Source organism: Hylobates moloch, unplaced genomic scaffold (assembly GCF_009828535.3).
Source record: "Hylobates moloch isolate HMO894 unplaced genomic scaffold, HMol_V3 SCAFFOLD_5, whole genome shotgun sequence".
Taxonomy (NCBI): domain Eukaryota; kingdom Metazoa; phylum Chordata; class Mammalia; order Primates; family Hylobatidae; genus Hylobates; species Hylobates moloch.
In genome coordinates, this window is record NW_026652280.1 from 78,782,655 (window position 1) to 78,797,416 (window position 14,762).

Genomic DNA, 14,762 nt, shown 5'->3' on the forward strand with positions numbered 1-14,762 from the left:
AACGAACTGCCAATATGAGGCCCTCTACAAGGTTTCATGCAAGCTCAGGAACAATTACTAATGGGATTCTTTTATTGTTGTTTTTTTTGAATTGGATCAATGAATCCAAATTAGCACATTTGACTGCTTTAAGGTTTTTTTTTGAGTAGTAATATCCATCATGCTTGTTGAATTTTTAATCAGTTTAATAATTTCTTAGTTGATTCTCTTTTTTTAAAATAAGTTGATTATATCAGCTGAAACTAATATTGATATTAACTATTTCAGGCCAGGCACAGTGGCTCACACCTGTAATCCTAACACTTTGGGAGGCCAAGGCAGGTGGATTGCTTGAGCCCAGGGGTTTGAGACCAGCCTGGGCAACATGGCAAAACCTCGTCTCTACAAAAATTAGCCAGACATGGTGGTGGGTGCCTGCAGTCCCAGCTACTCAGGAGGCTGAGGTAGGAGGATCATCTGAGCCCGGGAGGTCGAGACTGCAGTGAGCCGTGATCGTGCCACTGCACTCCAGCCTGAGTGACAGAGTGAGATCCTGTCTCAAACAAAAAGTAACTATTTCAAATATATAAACTTTTTGAATCTTGTTGGAGTGCAATAAGTTTTTTTTTCTGCAATAGCAAAGTTAGAGGCCTTGTTTTGTGATTAGTTTTAATAGAAATAATTATTCTCAGTATGATGTATCTCTGTGTATATTATTGATATATTAATTCTTCTGGCCAAATTTTTAAAAAATCTTGCTTCTGCAATAGCATCCTTTCTCAGTGATCACTGTTTGTCTTTAGTAGATCCTCTGTGGCTGCTATTTCTCTTCTTTTCTAGCTTATTGGGGTTCCTAGGGATTGGACATTGAACTGCTCACCCCATCTCTACATATTCACTCCCTTGGAGAGTTTATTCAATCTCATTGTTTTAATTAACATCTCTATGCTGATGGCTTCAAGTTACATCTCTATCCTGGACTTCACCCCTGAAATGTAGACTCAGTTATTCATTTCCTTCCACAACATATTCACGTGACTGTTCAAAACACTGTTTAACCAAAGTATGTATAACATGGATGCTCCTATATTCCTTTCCCACTCCAAACCTCCACCTTTAGCCTTCCCTATCAGAATGTCACAAAGATATTCTGTCCTACGTATTTCTCTTAAAAAATTATAGTCTTGCCTTTCACATTTAGACATGTAATGTAATAGTTTTAATTTTATTTTTAATAAGAGCTATATAACATAAAATTTACCATCTAAACCATTTTAAGTGTACAATTCAGTAGTGTTTAGTACATTTACATTGTCATGTAACAGAACTCTTCATCTGTACATTGTGAACAGAACTCTTCATCTTGTAAAACTGTAACTCTGTAGCCGCTAAACAACTTTGCAGCCACAATGCAATAATGCTGACTGCTTAGACTTCAAATTTTTTTTAATTTTTGCAGGTATATAGTAGGTGTATATATTTATGGGGTCCCTGAGATATTTTGATACAGGCATGCAATGCACAATAGTCGCACCATGGAGAATGGGATATCCATCTCCTCAAGCATGTATCCTTTGCATTATGAAGAATCTGACTACACTCTTCATTATTTTAAAATGTACAATTAAGTTATTACTGACTGTAGTCACCCTGTTATGCTATCAAATAGTCTTATTCTATTTTTTTTGTACCCGTTAACCATCCCCATCTCCTCTGTACTACTTTTCCCAGCCTCTGGTAACCATCCTTCTACTCTCTATGTCCATGAGTTCAATTGTTTTGATTTTTAGATCCCACAAATAAGTGAGACCATGTGATGTTTGTCTGTCTATGCCTGGCTTATTTCATTTAGCATAATGGCCTCCAGCTCCATCCCCGTTGTTGCAAAAGACAGGATCTCATACTTTTTGTGGCTGAATCACACTTCATAGTTTATATGTACCACATTTTCTTTATCCATTCATCTGTTGATAGACACTTAGGTTGTTCTCAAATCTTAGCTGTTGTTAACAGTTCTGCAACAAACATAGGAGTGTAGATATCTCTCTTCAATATACTGATTTCCTTTCTTTTGGGTATACATGCTGCTCAGAATTTTTGATGTCAGGACTCCTTTAGACTGTTAAAATATTGAATTACAAACAGCTTTTATTTATATGGCCTTTATCCATCCACATTACCACATGAGAAATTAAAACTTAGTTAAAAATATTTATTAAATAATTAAAATAACTAATAAACCCAACAGGTGTTAACATAAAATAGTGAACATTTAGTGAAAACTTACTGTCTTCCAAAAAAGGAGTGACATCATTTTATATTCGCATTTTTGCAAGTCTCTTGCCTGGCTAACTAGAAGACAATTGGATTATCATATCTGCTTCTGCATTCGGTCTTTGTAATATGTCACTTTGGTTAATGTACATAAAGAAAACCCTGCCTCACACAGATATGTGGTTGGAAAAAAGAAGAGTATCTTAAAAGTCTTTTCAGATAATTGTGGCTATTTTTTTTTTTTTTTTGATACTGCAGCAAAACTTGCCAAGGGGCAGTATCTTCGAGGTTTGTTGCGAAATGGGATCTGAAAATGTATCAATAAACTCTTCATACTTATTCCCATTAAAATCCACTGGTCCCTCTTGTACTTTGCCCATGAATGTTTCTGTAACATCATGTGCAGATAATTTGGAAAATTTTAGTTCAGAGTTATGCAGATGTTTTAAATGATGACATTTTATTATTCAATACAAGAAATCATGGTTAAGAAATCACCACTGAGCTTCCAAGCTCATAGTAGAGAATACAAGTTTTTCAAAATTCTAATTTTTCCTTTAAGCTTGAATTTTATCCCTGGGTTTAATTGTTGTTAGTTGTTTTCTTTGAAGTGACAAGCTTACATCATTCAATTTCAAAAAATGTCAAATACCCACGGGCAAATAATCATTGTTTGTCTGGTAGTCATTCTTTAAGTAAAGATGGTGTTCTATGTAACAAGTGGCTAGTTCAGCTCACAGCTCCAATAACTGCACGGATTTTCCTTGAGACACTCTTCATACTTCGATACGCAGCAGAAGTGTATTATGCATACTTTCTATTTTATCACTCTGAATAGTAAAAAGGCATGCATTCAAGGGTTGGCATGTAATAAAACAGATACTTTTTACTGCTTCAAGACTTAAGTGAAACTGGCTTTTTCCCTTTACTGTGAGTGTATGGGGGTGAAGAATACAATGATGACTAACAAACTAACACATTCTTATGCCACTAACTTGATTGGTGCTCAAGAGGCAGCAGCGTTTCCCACCACTGTTTTTGCACACCTGTGCAAATGTCGACATTGTGAAAAAGAAAATGTGTTATTGTTATTGTGAAGATAGATTTGATCCCATGGACCCCTCCATCATCTAAGGTCCAATTATTGAGAACCACCATAGAAGAATGTCCTTATTTGTTGGATATATACTTCAAAATATTTAGAGTCAAGGGAACAACTTACCAGCAACCTACTCTCAAAAGGTCCAGGAAAAATAAAGTTTTTTTGTACTATAGTTGCCACATTTCCTAAGTTATAAATTGTTTTAAAATATTTGTTTTATCTCTGCTTTATCTCCATCTATTTTACATTAAAGTTATATTTAAATTCCATTACTCTTTCACAGTAAAATTCTGTATTAAAATTGGAATTTTTGGAAAATGAACTTTGTTCATTCTGTGGCTTTGAGTAATCCTTGAAACACTGCATAAAATCCTGTTACTAACTGTGCTTCAAGATACAGGAAATAGTCATATATTAGATATTTTTTGTACACTATTAACTTGAGCAAGACTGTTTACATTTGCTATGTCTTATTCACAATAAGTTTAAAGAGAATATATCTCCTTTTTACAGAGTATGAACAGGAGCCTTAGCTTGTTTAACTAACTTTCTCAAACTTAAATACAAGAAACTGGCCAATGATTCCTTTTGGAACAATATTAGATGTTTACATAGGCAAGATTTAAAAGCTGCATATGAAGTTAATAAATTTTAGATCCTGAAAATGTTCATAACATCAGAAAAATGTTTAAAAAAATGAAAGATGAAAAAATAATATGTAGACTTACCCTTCTCTTTCTCTAATATTCTTTCCCCATTGGTGGTTGGCGACTGGATTCTCCAGGCTTTTCTGATGCAGAGCACTGTGTAGGTCACAGCATTGGGGATCTCACTGTCCACAAGAGAATGTAATGTCAGAAATAGAAGTCCTTCTTAAACGCATAGGGAAACTCTGTGCATGTAGTAATTTGACAGCAGATTGTAACATTGAAAATATAATTCAGATATGACTAAAAACAATCATAGGCATTTAATTCAGCCTCTTTGAATTTTATTTACTGTTAGCCTTTGATTTTCAATTACCCTTAAAACCACGCAGTCACATTCAGGCCATGACTAACATTTGAAAAAAAAACAATAAAAATCTTTGGCTGGAACTTTTATTTTACTTGAGTATTGAAATGAATTATACATATAAAGTTATTATACATATAAGGTTATGTGTATATATATATATACATATAAAATATTCTCGTCTCAGGTTTGAAATGACTAAAGTTACCAACACCTTAATTCAGAAAGAATCAACAGAGATAGATTTGTCAACTTTCCTAATACCAATAGACTTGGCTTTCCTTTGGGTGCCTGTCCCCTCCTAGAGATTTATGTTCCTGGTCAAGTCACTTTATCATTTCTGCTTTGCTTCTTCCAGCCAAACCCATAGAAATGAAGAAATAATAGTCTTTTGATTTCAAGTATGAAAGATCTAGGCTGTTCTCTTATTAGATGGAAACTTACAACACCTGAACGTTAGCTAGTAAGAATAGTTTCTTGTAATTTAGTATTTACTGGAAGCATTGTGTGCCGTGCCATCCTCCTGATGTTTGTTACAGGCCTTGTACAGACTGTTATCAAATAACACTTTTTTCTTGATATGTCTCTTTGAGCTTCAGTATTTGGATAATCAAGAGAGTCTCAGCCTTTAGGTAGTTGACACTGTGATAAGTGCATCCTGTGAACTACCCAAATAAGGAGGAAAACGAGCGCAGCTGAGCATGGGATGCCATATAAAAATCACTTAAACCAGTCGCCACTCCTTGTTTCCTGAGTAGTCCTGTGCTGGAGGTCTGACCAGATGAAGGTCTCCATGGCTCTAGAAGTCTTGATGCTCCTCGCTGTCTTGATTTGGACTGGTGCTGAGAACCTCCATGGTAAATAACAAGTTTTAGAGAATGCTTCCTTGAAGGAGTTAATCAGAATGATCGCTTTCCATGCAGGTGTTTTACTCTCTGAAGAAATCTGATCTTATTATAATTGGCTAGAAGAAGAAGCGCTTTCAGGCCAAGTAGACTTGTGTCAATATACGGAGGATACATTTTCTCGCTCTGCCTAAATGTCCCAGTTCTCAGGCTTTTATTTCTCTCTCTCTCTCTGTTTTGGTCTTCTCTCTATCTTGAGACCCATTTGCAGAGGTTCTTCAGGAATAGTCCCTGGCTCTCTTTCAGTCTAACTTTTCAAAACCACTGCCAATTACTGGTGCTTGATTGTATCATATTGTAAGATATTCAGTTGCATCTTAGCTGATCTTCTTGCTTCCAGACTCATATTTTTGCTTGATGCTGATGTTATTGCTGTTTTGTTCCCTTAAAAAGACTGCTCTGAACTTCACTCATGTTAAACTCATCAACGGTTCTGCAAAGTTAATAGGAGAAAGTGAAGTCAGCGCGTTGCTGTCTACAAGTTGATTCCAATGTATCTTTTCTGTTTTGCCTGGAATTCAAATTCTTGCCAGCTCCAAGGCCTGACTAAATGTAATCTTCTGTAAAGTAGCATTTCAATATTACTTTTTATGTTCTTTATGGTTTCTTTTTGTAGACCTTTTAATTTGAAATGGGATTTTTCTTTGAAACTGTTATGTCAATTTCTTACCCATTTGGCCTGTAATACCTTTGGAAGCAAAGACCACACATAGCTCCTGATATTTTTCCATTTTACCTAAGATGAATTTTAAGAATGCCTAGATCAGTGCAGCTCACCACGTAACAGTTTATTATTGAAATGAACAGCACATGGAGAGAAAGAGTGACCCTGAATTCTGGCTATCTAGGGTGGGTAGGGTGTTTAGGCCCTAACTGTCTTTCAGGAAGCCTGAGCAAAGGAAGATTCTGCTGCAGTGAAAGTATCTATGTGTGTTTCTCAGGCTTTTCTCAGCTATTTGATAGAATGTCAAACTAAAACTCGAGTTTCTGGCCGGGCACGGTGGCTGACACCTGTAATCCCAGCACACTGGGAAGCCAAGACGGGTGGATTACCAGAGGTCAGGAGAAGTTCGAGATCAGCTTGGCCAACATGGTGAAACCTCGTCCCTATTAAAAATACAAAAAGTAGCCTGGTGTAGTGGTGGGCGCCTGTAATCCCAGCTACACGGGAGGCTCAGGCAGGAGAATCACTTGAACCCGGGAGGCGGAGCTTGCAGTGAGCTAAGATCACACCACTCCACTCCAGCCTGGGTGACAGAGCGAGACTCTGTCTCAAAAAAAAAAGCAAAACTCCGTCTCAAAAACAAACATGCTGGGCGCGGTGGCTCACGCCTGTAATCCCAGCACTCTGGGAGCCCAAGGTGGGCGGATCAGGAGGTCAGCCGGGCATGGTGGCGGGTGCCTGTAGCCTGTAGTCCCAGCTACTCGGGAGGCTGAGGCAGGAGAATGGCATGAACCTGGGAGGCGGACCTTGCAGTGAGCGGAGATAGCGCCACTGCACTCCATCTTGGGCGACAGAGTGAGACTCCGTCTCAAAAAAAAAAAAACCAAAAAAACAAAAACTCGACTTTCTAATGTTAGTGTGAAAAAAATACAGTGAAATCATAAGTATGGGCTTTCTGTGTGTCCATGTCCACTTATCCTTTTCATCCATCTTTAATCTTAGCTGCTGGTATTTATTTTCCTTTTGGAAGGACCTTCCTGATCATCTTTCCTAGGTGATGTGAGAACAGTATTTCAAACACATAGAGATGTGATTTAAAGATTATGATCACTAATGTAGGACATTTGCCTCCTCTACTCCTTTTCTGAAATGCGCATTGTCTTACCTTGATGATGATTTCTCTCTAAAGGCGGGACTTCCAAGCTCCAATGGTGGTGGAGTCCTCTGTGGCCACTTGCTCATTAATAATTTAAATATGTACTTTTTAATGCTGAAAAGACTCAGTCCCTCCAAATGAATCTATTGCAAATAATGATTATTATTGACTTACTATTTAAATATAGAGGCTAAAGATGAGTTTTACAACAAAACTTGCATGGAGCTAACATCCTAGATAAAGGGCTTTCTCTCTCTTTTTCCTTTTATGGCTGAGATTGTTTCTGGTTCTGGCTGCTCTAGACAAGGATTCTACTGTTCTAGAACCACCCTTTCTCCTCTTTCTCTTTCCAAAAAGTATACTGGGATGATATCACTTTTATTCTAATATTTTGCAATTCACTTCTGCCCCTTATGTTTTGTCCTAAATATATCACCCTCCATGAAATATTTAGGAAAAAATAAGGGGCTATACAGTTATGGTTTTACTTTTTCTTTTTTTTTCTCTTTTTTGGAGTCTTGCTCTGTCACCCAGGCTGGCGTGCAGTGGTGCGATCTCGGCTCGCTGCAAGCCCCGCCTCCCGGGTTCACGCTGTTCTCCTGCCTCAGCCTCCCGAGTAGCTGGGACTACAGGCGCCCGCCACCACGCCCAGCTAATTTTTTGTATTTTTAGTAGAGATGAGGTTTCACCGTGTTAGCCAGGATGGTCTCAATCTCCTGACCTCGTGATCCGCCCCCCTCGACCTCCCAAAGTGCTGGGATTACAGGTGTGAGCCACTGTGCCCGGCCCAGTTATGGTTTTTCTTATTCTTGCATGTTGATCCTCCCACCTCCCCCATGAAATTACTGAAATCTAGTTACTTGGGGGCATGATTAGTTAGATATTTTGGAAAATAATTTTAATAATGTTTATAAGAAAACCTTTAAGCCATGGTTACCCTTGCCAGAGAAATAAATGCCTTTTATTTATCACAAAGGGCAGAGTTGACTATTCTTTGAACACTTTCTTTAGACACACTTCTGATGCTTTTCATATGGTTCTTTCCACAGTGAAAATAAATTGCTCTCTGGACTGGTTGATGGTCTCAGTTATCCCACTTGCAGAAAGCAGAAATCTGTATATATTTGCGGATGAATTACATCTGGGAATGGGCTGCCCTGCAAATTGGATACATACATATGTATATGAGTTTATATATCTTGTTCATGATTGTGGCATCAGGACAAGGGTGAGAACAGTGATTGTCTGTAAAAAATACTAAATGTTTTGTCAGACTTTTATGCCTAGTATTAAAATTGTCTTTTAAAAAATAATCTTTGCTTGTTGTTGTAGTAATTTATGGGCAGAGGACAACGGAATTTATCATTATTTCTCACTGAATATTGGGTCATTCTGTGTGCACAGGACCTTAGATCACAGATTTATAAATTGGCTAGGGAACTGATTCTAAGTTGCCTTTAGGCTACTATTATATTTTACTAAATATTAGCAGACTGCTTTAAATTTTATTTAATTCTTCTAATGTGGAAGGTCACCAATCTTGGGAAGCTCTATCATGTTCAATGTTAGGTCATTTGAAATCTATCCATGTTCCATGAGGATTCGTGTCAATATATAGTGGATTTACATTGAAATGAAATCTCTTGTTTGTTATTCAGCTAGGCACAAATCCTAAATTGCATTGTTATCCTGGGATATTATCTTCTCATAGATTCCCAAATTTAAACAATTTATACTCACATTACACAAATATTTTGGGCCAGTGACCAATGATAATAACACTCATTTTTGAATAAAGTATTTTATTTTAGAAATTAGGAACTTGGAGCTTCAGAAGGTGCCTTACCAATTTTTCTAGGGATGCACTGCTTGTTGGTGGTAGTTTAGATGCCAAACCAGGATGAATACTCTCCAAAGCTTGTGCTTTAAACCACTGTGTTATTTGCCTTACAAATCACCTTTCTCAAAAGAACTGTTGGAAACCTTTTCATTAATGAATCATAAAGATGGCTGTAAGTGGCAGCTTAAATTTACTGCAATGAATTAAGATTGTTTTGCCCCCAGGCATTTTAAATTCACTCTTAGGGATAACACTCCTCTTCTGTCCCAGTGACTTGTCATATCTTTATTTATATTTAAGAATGACAGTAGCCATTTTTGAGATCATGAATGTTTTTTACATCCTATTCAGGTGTGTGTATTCATCCTCTGTTACTCCAAATGTCTTCTACTGAAACTTTGTGCTCTCCTAGGTAGTTTCTGAGGAAACTCTCCTTTTTCAAACTGAGCTGTACTTTACCCCAAGGAATATAGATCATGACCCTGAGGAAATCCATTTGGAGTGTTCCGCCTCTAGGTAAGTCCAGCAGATCTGATTCCTTTGGAATGTTTTAGCTTTACCTTTGCTTATGAGAAGCTTCTGCGGAAGCATAGATTTTAGAGAATATAACGTGATTCACCCATAAGTATAATTGTAAACAAACCCCAAATTAGTATTTACACAAATGTTTTAATGAATATTTTAAAATGTTTTAAAATTTTAAATGTAATGTTTATTTTAGAATAAAAACGTACAGATTTATAATGGTCCTAACAGACAATCTAGTGTAACTACGTTATATTATAATAACTCAGCTACAAAGCAGAGTCATTAAATACTCAGTCACCTTTAGTAAGTGATAGAATTAAGCACTGATATTATCTTTCTATGTTTTGTCTTTATAATATTTTTTCTGATACATTTTATTGCTCAATTTCATCTTGTAAGAGTAAGTGGCTAAAAACATAAGAAAATCAATCCTTCATTTAATACTAACTCATGGAGAATACATGAAGGGAGGGCTTATCAGCCTAATTATTAAATGTACTTTGCTTGCAATTTTGTGGAACTGAGATATTGAATCCCAAGAGACTTGTGTGAACTTTGAGACTAAGTGGAAAGGTATTCTGATATACTTTTTTTTTTTGCCATGCCATTGAAATATTTATGTTAAGTTTTACAAATCTGAGTGATGAATCTTGGAAACTATCTCAAAACCACAGGAAAATTTTTATCCTTGCTTAATATGTGAAAATAGTTGACATCAAAATAAGAATTTAGAGCTCAGCCAATGAGCAATGTCTTTTAATGTGATTGTAGTACTTTTCTTCAGGGAGAGGCAGAATTTTTTTTTAATTTTGGTAAATTGTACATAATCTAAGATACCATTTTAAGTGTACAATTCAGTGGCACTAAGTCCATTCACATTGTTAATACTTTTACTCTTCCCTTTAACTTATTTTCATAAAGGCTGAGAGGTTTAGTGATATTCAGGAAAGTAGCTGAACTCTAAATAGAAACCACCCCTTGATTCTCTGTCTCTCTCTCTGCCTCTGTCCTTGTCTGTCCCTGTCTTTCTGGTCTGTCCCTGTCTCTCTGGCCTGTCTCTCTGTCTCTCTGGTCTGTCTCCCTGTCTCTTGCTCTGCCTTTGCCTCTGTCTCTGTCTCTGTCTGTCTGTCTGTCTCTCTGTCTCTCTGTCTTTCTCTGTCTCTGTCACTCTGGTCTGTCCCTGTCTCTCTGGCCTGTCTCTCTGTCTCTCTGGTTTGTCTCTCTGTCTCTCGCTCTGCCTCTCGGTCTCTCTGTCTATCTCTCTCTGTCTCTCTCTCTCTCTCTCTCCCTGTCTGTCTCCATCTCCATCTCTTTGTCTCTGTCTATCTTTCACACACATACATATGTTTTCAATTCTATGAACTACCCAAAGCTTGGAGCAACACAGAGTTCTGATCTAATGCCCCAGAACTACTGCCTTTCCGTAGGCTGCCAGAGTAATCATGATAAATAGATATTCCTATTTTGATAGTAACTACTATGTTGCTTGAAGCCTACTTTCCTTAAAAAAAAAAATGAAGACTTGGCCAACAAAGTTGTCTGTTTAGGTTTTGGGTGCATAAATGTTAATGTTGTAGTCTCTCTCTCTCATATTCACTTATTCACATTGACATATAGAACTTTGCCACCAACACAGTGGGCCAGATTAAGCTTTTGGTGGCTTTTTCTTACTGTTCTTAGGATTCATTTGGCTGAGTCTGTTTTGCTGGGTACATTGGTACTCTTCTAATGCAAGCATCACAAATTATCTAAGACCATTCATCTTTCTACTCAGTGTTTGATGCAGAAATCATGGGGAGACTATCTGGAATTAGTTCTTTTGTAAGTCTATCTGCTCAAATCTTGTACCAAGAGTTCACGAGGCTCTAGAAGGCGTAGTATGCTGGCTCTATGCCATACTCCTGAATGACTATTCTGAAAATGATCATGATATTAAACAGTGGTAAAACTGACTTGATCCCAAGTGTGCCAACACAATCTGCTTTCTGTTTCCCTTTTCTTTAGGAAATCAGTGTGGCTTACACCAGTTTCTACTGAGAATGAAATAAAATTGGATCCTAGTCCTTTTATTGCTGACTTTCAGACAACAGCAGAAGAGTTAGGATTATTATCTTCTAGTCAAACTTGCTCTGAGCTAAAGGAGAAATGGAAACTTGAAGCTGGTATTAGGTATTTTGCAGGAAAACAGTTTTGTTTTTTCATAGCGAAAGCATAGTTGGTGTATATCTCTCCTTAAGTCTCTGGTTTCTAAAAACCCCACTTCAGTAAAGGTCCTGATTAGTTGATTAGTGAATGTGTATTTCTAAATATTTGTATTCAGTAGGGGTGTGGCTTATTAATTTAACATTAACTATTTGGTAATTCATATTATATATTTAAGTTTTTTCTGTTCTGTGTAGAAGATTCAGAAATATGTCTTCAAAGACAATGACTTGATCTAATTGATAAGAACCTCCAATAAATATGTTCTAATATTTTTCAGGAAGAATAAAGAATAGAGCGAGACATATAAATGTGCAAGAGGCAAAACTTTGAGCATAGTGTAAAATTTAACATATTAACTCTCATGAAAGGCAAAATCCTTTTATGTGCAGATACTTTAATTCATGTAGACTTTCCTATTAATCAGTAAAGTTGAATCCTAACAATAATGCCATGTGACAACCTATTTAGATTATTCCAGAATTAAATTCAATTTATTTTCTAGAGCTCAAGTAACCACTACCTTAACTGAAATTTGATGTTAGGTTTCCCTTGTTCCTCTGAATGGTTCTTCCACACTCAAAATAATTGAATGGTTGAGTTGGTTAAGCAAAGAGTTAAAAGAGTTATCCTGCCACCTAAGAGCATTCATTAAATGATTATTTATTACCACCTACTTTATACTATCTTCCTTTCTTTAAACATGGAGTCTAAATATGTAATATATCAAAAAATACTTCTGATTTGATAGATTTCTTATATCAAGGGTGAGAATTGAACTGTGCTATTGGCTATTCAATAGCTTATTGAATGTATGTTTTGATGCTACATGCTCCTGGAAGCAAATTTTGCCAAGATACTGTTTATTATTATTTTTAATGAAAGTGATACTATTCCATGTTCAATTAAATGCCGTCTATACCTGTTTACTTGTCAAATAAAGAATTTGACCCTGTCATAGTGAACATCTGTCTTTACCAGTTAATATGCAGCTAAGAGGTAATACTTCTATGGGACTTCCTAAGGGTCAGAATATGGTACAAGTACATTGTGATAAATTATTTAATCTTCTTAAAGAGTGAAATATATCACGATTATCCCAATTTTACAGATAAGCAAACAAACAGAGGTTAAATCATTTGCCTGAGTCACACAACTTGTTGGTGTTGGTTCAAGTTTTAAAATCGGGCAATCTGCCTTTAGATCTGTCTCTATACTCTCTCTTTGTACATTAGCCACTATACTCTACTGCTTGGAATCATCTTAAGTTGCTGAACTTTAGTTCTCTAGAAAACAATTGCTATTCAAGCAATTACACAACTCTCAATAAAACTTAAAGTTGAGCAATAGTGTTTCTCTTGAATATAGAAGTAACATTATTTTATATAAACTGATTTGAGAGAATATTGGGCAGGTGAATGGTTGCTGAAAACAAAGTAAATTATTGAGTGTGAGATAGTGCATATGTACAAGATAAAGAGTGATGTGGCTGGATTTTAGAAGGGTGGCTCTAAAACCTCTTCATTTTTTCCTTTTTTTAAAAAATTATGATTTACACATAATAGTATCAGTGATGTTTCAATACATATACAAATCACGTAATGAGTACTTAGCATATCTGTCACCTTAAACATTATTTCTTTTAATGAGAACATTCAAAAACCTCTCTTCTAGCCATTTTGAAATATGTAATACATTATTCTTAACTTTCATCATCCTACTATGCAATAAAACACCAGAACTTATTCCTCCTAACTCTAGCTTTGTTGACCAACCCCTCAGCATCCCTCTTCCTCCCCTCCCCTTCCCACCCCTCGTCATCTTCTGGTAACCACTATTCTACTTATTCCACATATGAGTGAGATCATGTGGTACTTCACTCTAGTCAGATAGCTACTATAAAAAAATCAAAAGATAAGTGTTGGCAAAGATGTAGAAAAGAAGGAATCCTTACATACTGCTGGTGGGAATGTAAGTTAGTACAACCGCTATGGAAAACTTTATGGAGATTCCTCAAAAAATTAAAAATAGAACTACCATATGCTCCAGCAATCCCATTACTGGGTATATATCTAAAGGAAATGAAATCAGTATGTCAAAGAGATATCTGTTCTCCCATGTCCACTGCAGCACTGTTTGCAATGGCCAAGATATGGAGTCAACCCACGCATCCAGCAACAAAGAAAATGTGGTGTACACACAGAAGGAATACTATTTAGCCCTTAAAAAGGATAAAATCCTGCCATTTCATTTTGTAGGTGATGCCAGTTAGGCTCAGGAAGAGGAAGTAATTTGTCTTAAATTCACATAAACATTTAAGAATGAAGCCAGGCCGGGTGTGGTGGCTCATGCCTGTAATCCCAGCAATTTGGGAAGCCTAGGCGTGTGGATCACCCTGAGGTCAGGAGTTTAAGACCGTCTGGCTAACATGGTGAAACCCCGACTCTACTAAAAATACAAAAAATTATCTGGGCATGGTGGTGGGCACCTGTAATCCCACTAATTGGGAGGCAAAGGCAGGAGAATCGCTTAAATCCAGGAGGCGGAGGTTATAGTGAGACAAGGTCCCGCCATTGCACTCCAGTCTGGGTGACAAGCGAAACTCCATCTCAAAAAAAAAAAAAAAAAAGCCAGAATAAATATAGTTCCTTTCTTCATTTCACAAATTCTTCTACCTTCTGTAATTGTGATGGATTCCGTTATTTCTATTATATCTGTATATATTAGTTTAAAACATTTGAAAGTGCTTATTTTATGTGGTTGAGTCAAAGCTCAATTTAGCTTCTCTCTTTTCCTTCTAAGTGAAGCAGGGAATATTATAGAGTTAAGACAAAAATAATTCAAGTTAAACATATACATTACTCCTAACTCTTTGGTAGCTTTTAATTATACAAAGTCAAGCTTTGCCTCCACAAAAACTGAAAAGAAAATACCTACTGCTCATGAGAATTATATTGGATTTTACATATTATCTTCAGTGAATTTATTCAATCATTTCTCAAAAGAAGAAACAGAATGTCCATGCCCATAAAAACATAATGGGGAACACATCAGGCTACCAGCAGCAACATACAGTTATCTTGGTGAGATAAGAAGCC

General features: G+C 36.6%; 1 protein-coding gene across 1 annotated transcript; it reads left to right on the forward strand.

The window, feature by feature from the left end:
- Window positions 1-5,053: 5,053 nt before the first annotated feature.
- OOSP2 (oocyte secreted protein 2) lies at window positions 5,054-12,629 on the forward strand. Its single transcript, XM_032151818.2, has 4 exons — window positions 5,054-5,226; window positions 8,144-8,322; window positions 9,347-9,450; window positions 11,467-12,629. Exons 1-4 carry the CDS (start codon window positions 5,151-5,153, stop codon window positions 11,675-11,677), a joined length of 570 nt encoding a protein of 189 aa, XP_032007709.1. The 5' UTR covers window positions 5,054-5,150; the 3' UTR covers window positions 11,678-12,629.
- The last annotated feature ends 2,133 nt before the right edge of the window (window positions 12,630-14,762 follow it).

What these genes read in the sequence shown, in the direction of transcription:
- OOSP2 (XM_032151818.2), top strand. Translation starts at nt 5,151, where the DNA reads ATGAAGGTCTCCATGGCTCTAGAAGTCTTGATGCTCCTCGCTGTCTTG. An exon ending in ATTGTGGCATCAGGACAAGG is followed by an intron (nt 8,323 to 9,346) that starts GTGAGAACAGTG and finishes GTGCTCTCCTAG; the next exon opens with GTAGTTTCTGAGGAAACTCT. An exon ending in TTGGAGTGTTCCGCCTCTAG is followed by an intron (nt 9,451 to 11,466) that starts GTAAGTCCAGCA and finishes CCTTTTCTTTAG; the next exon opens with GAAATCAGTGTGGCTTACAC.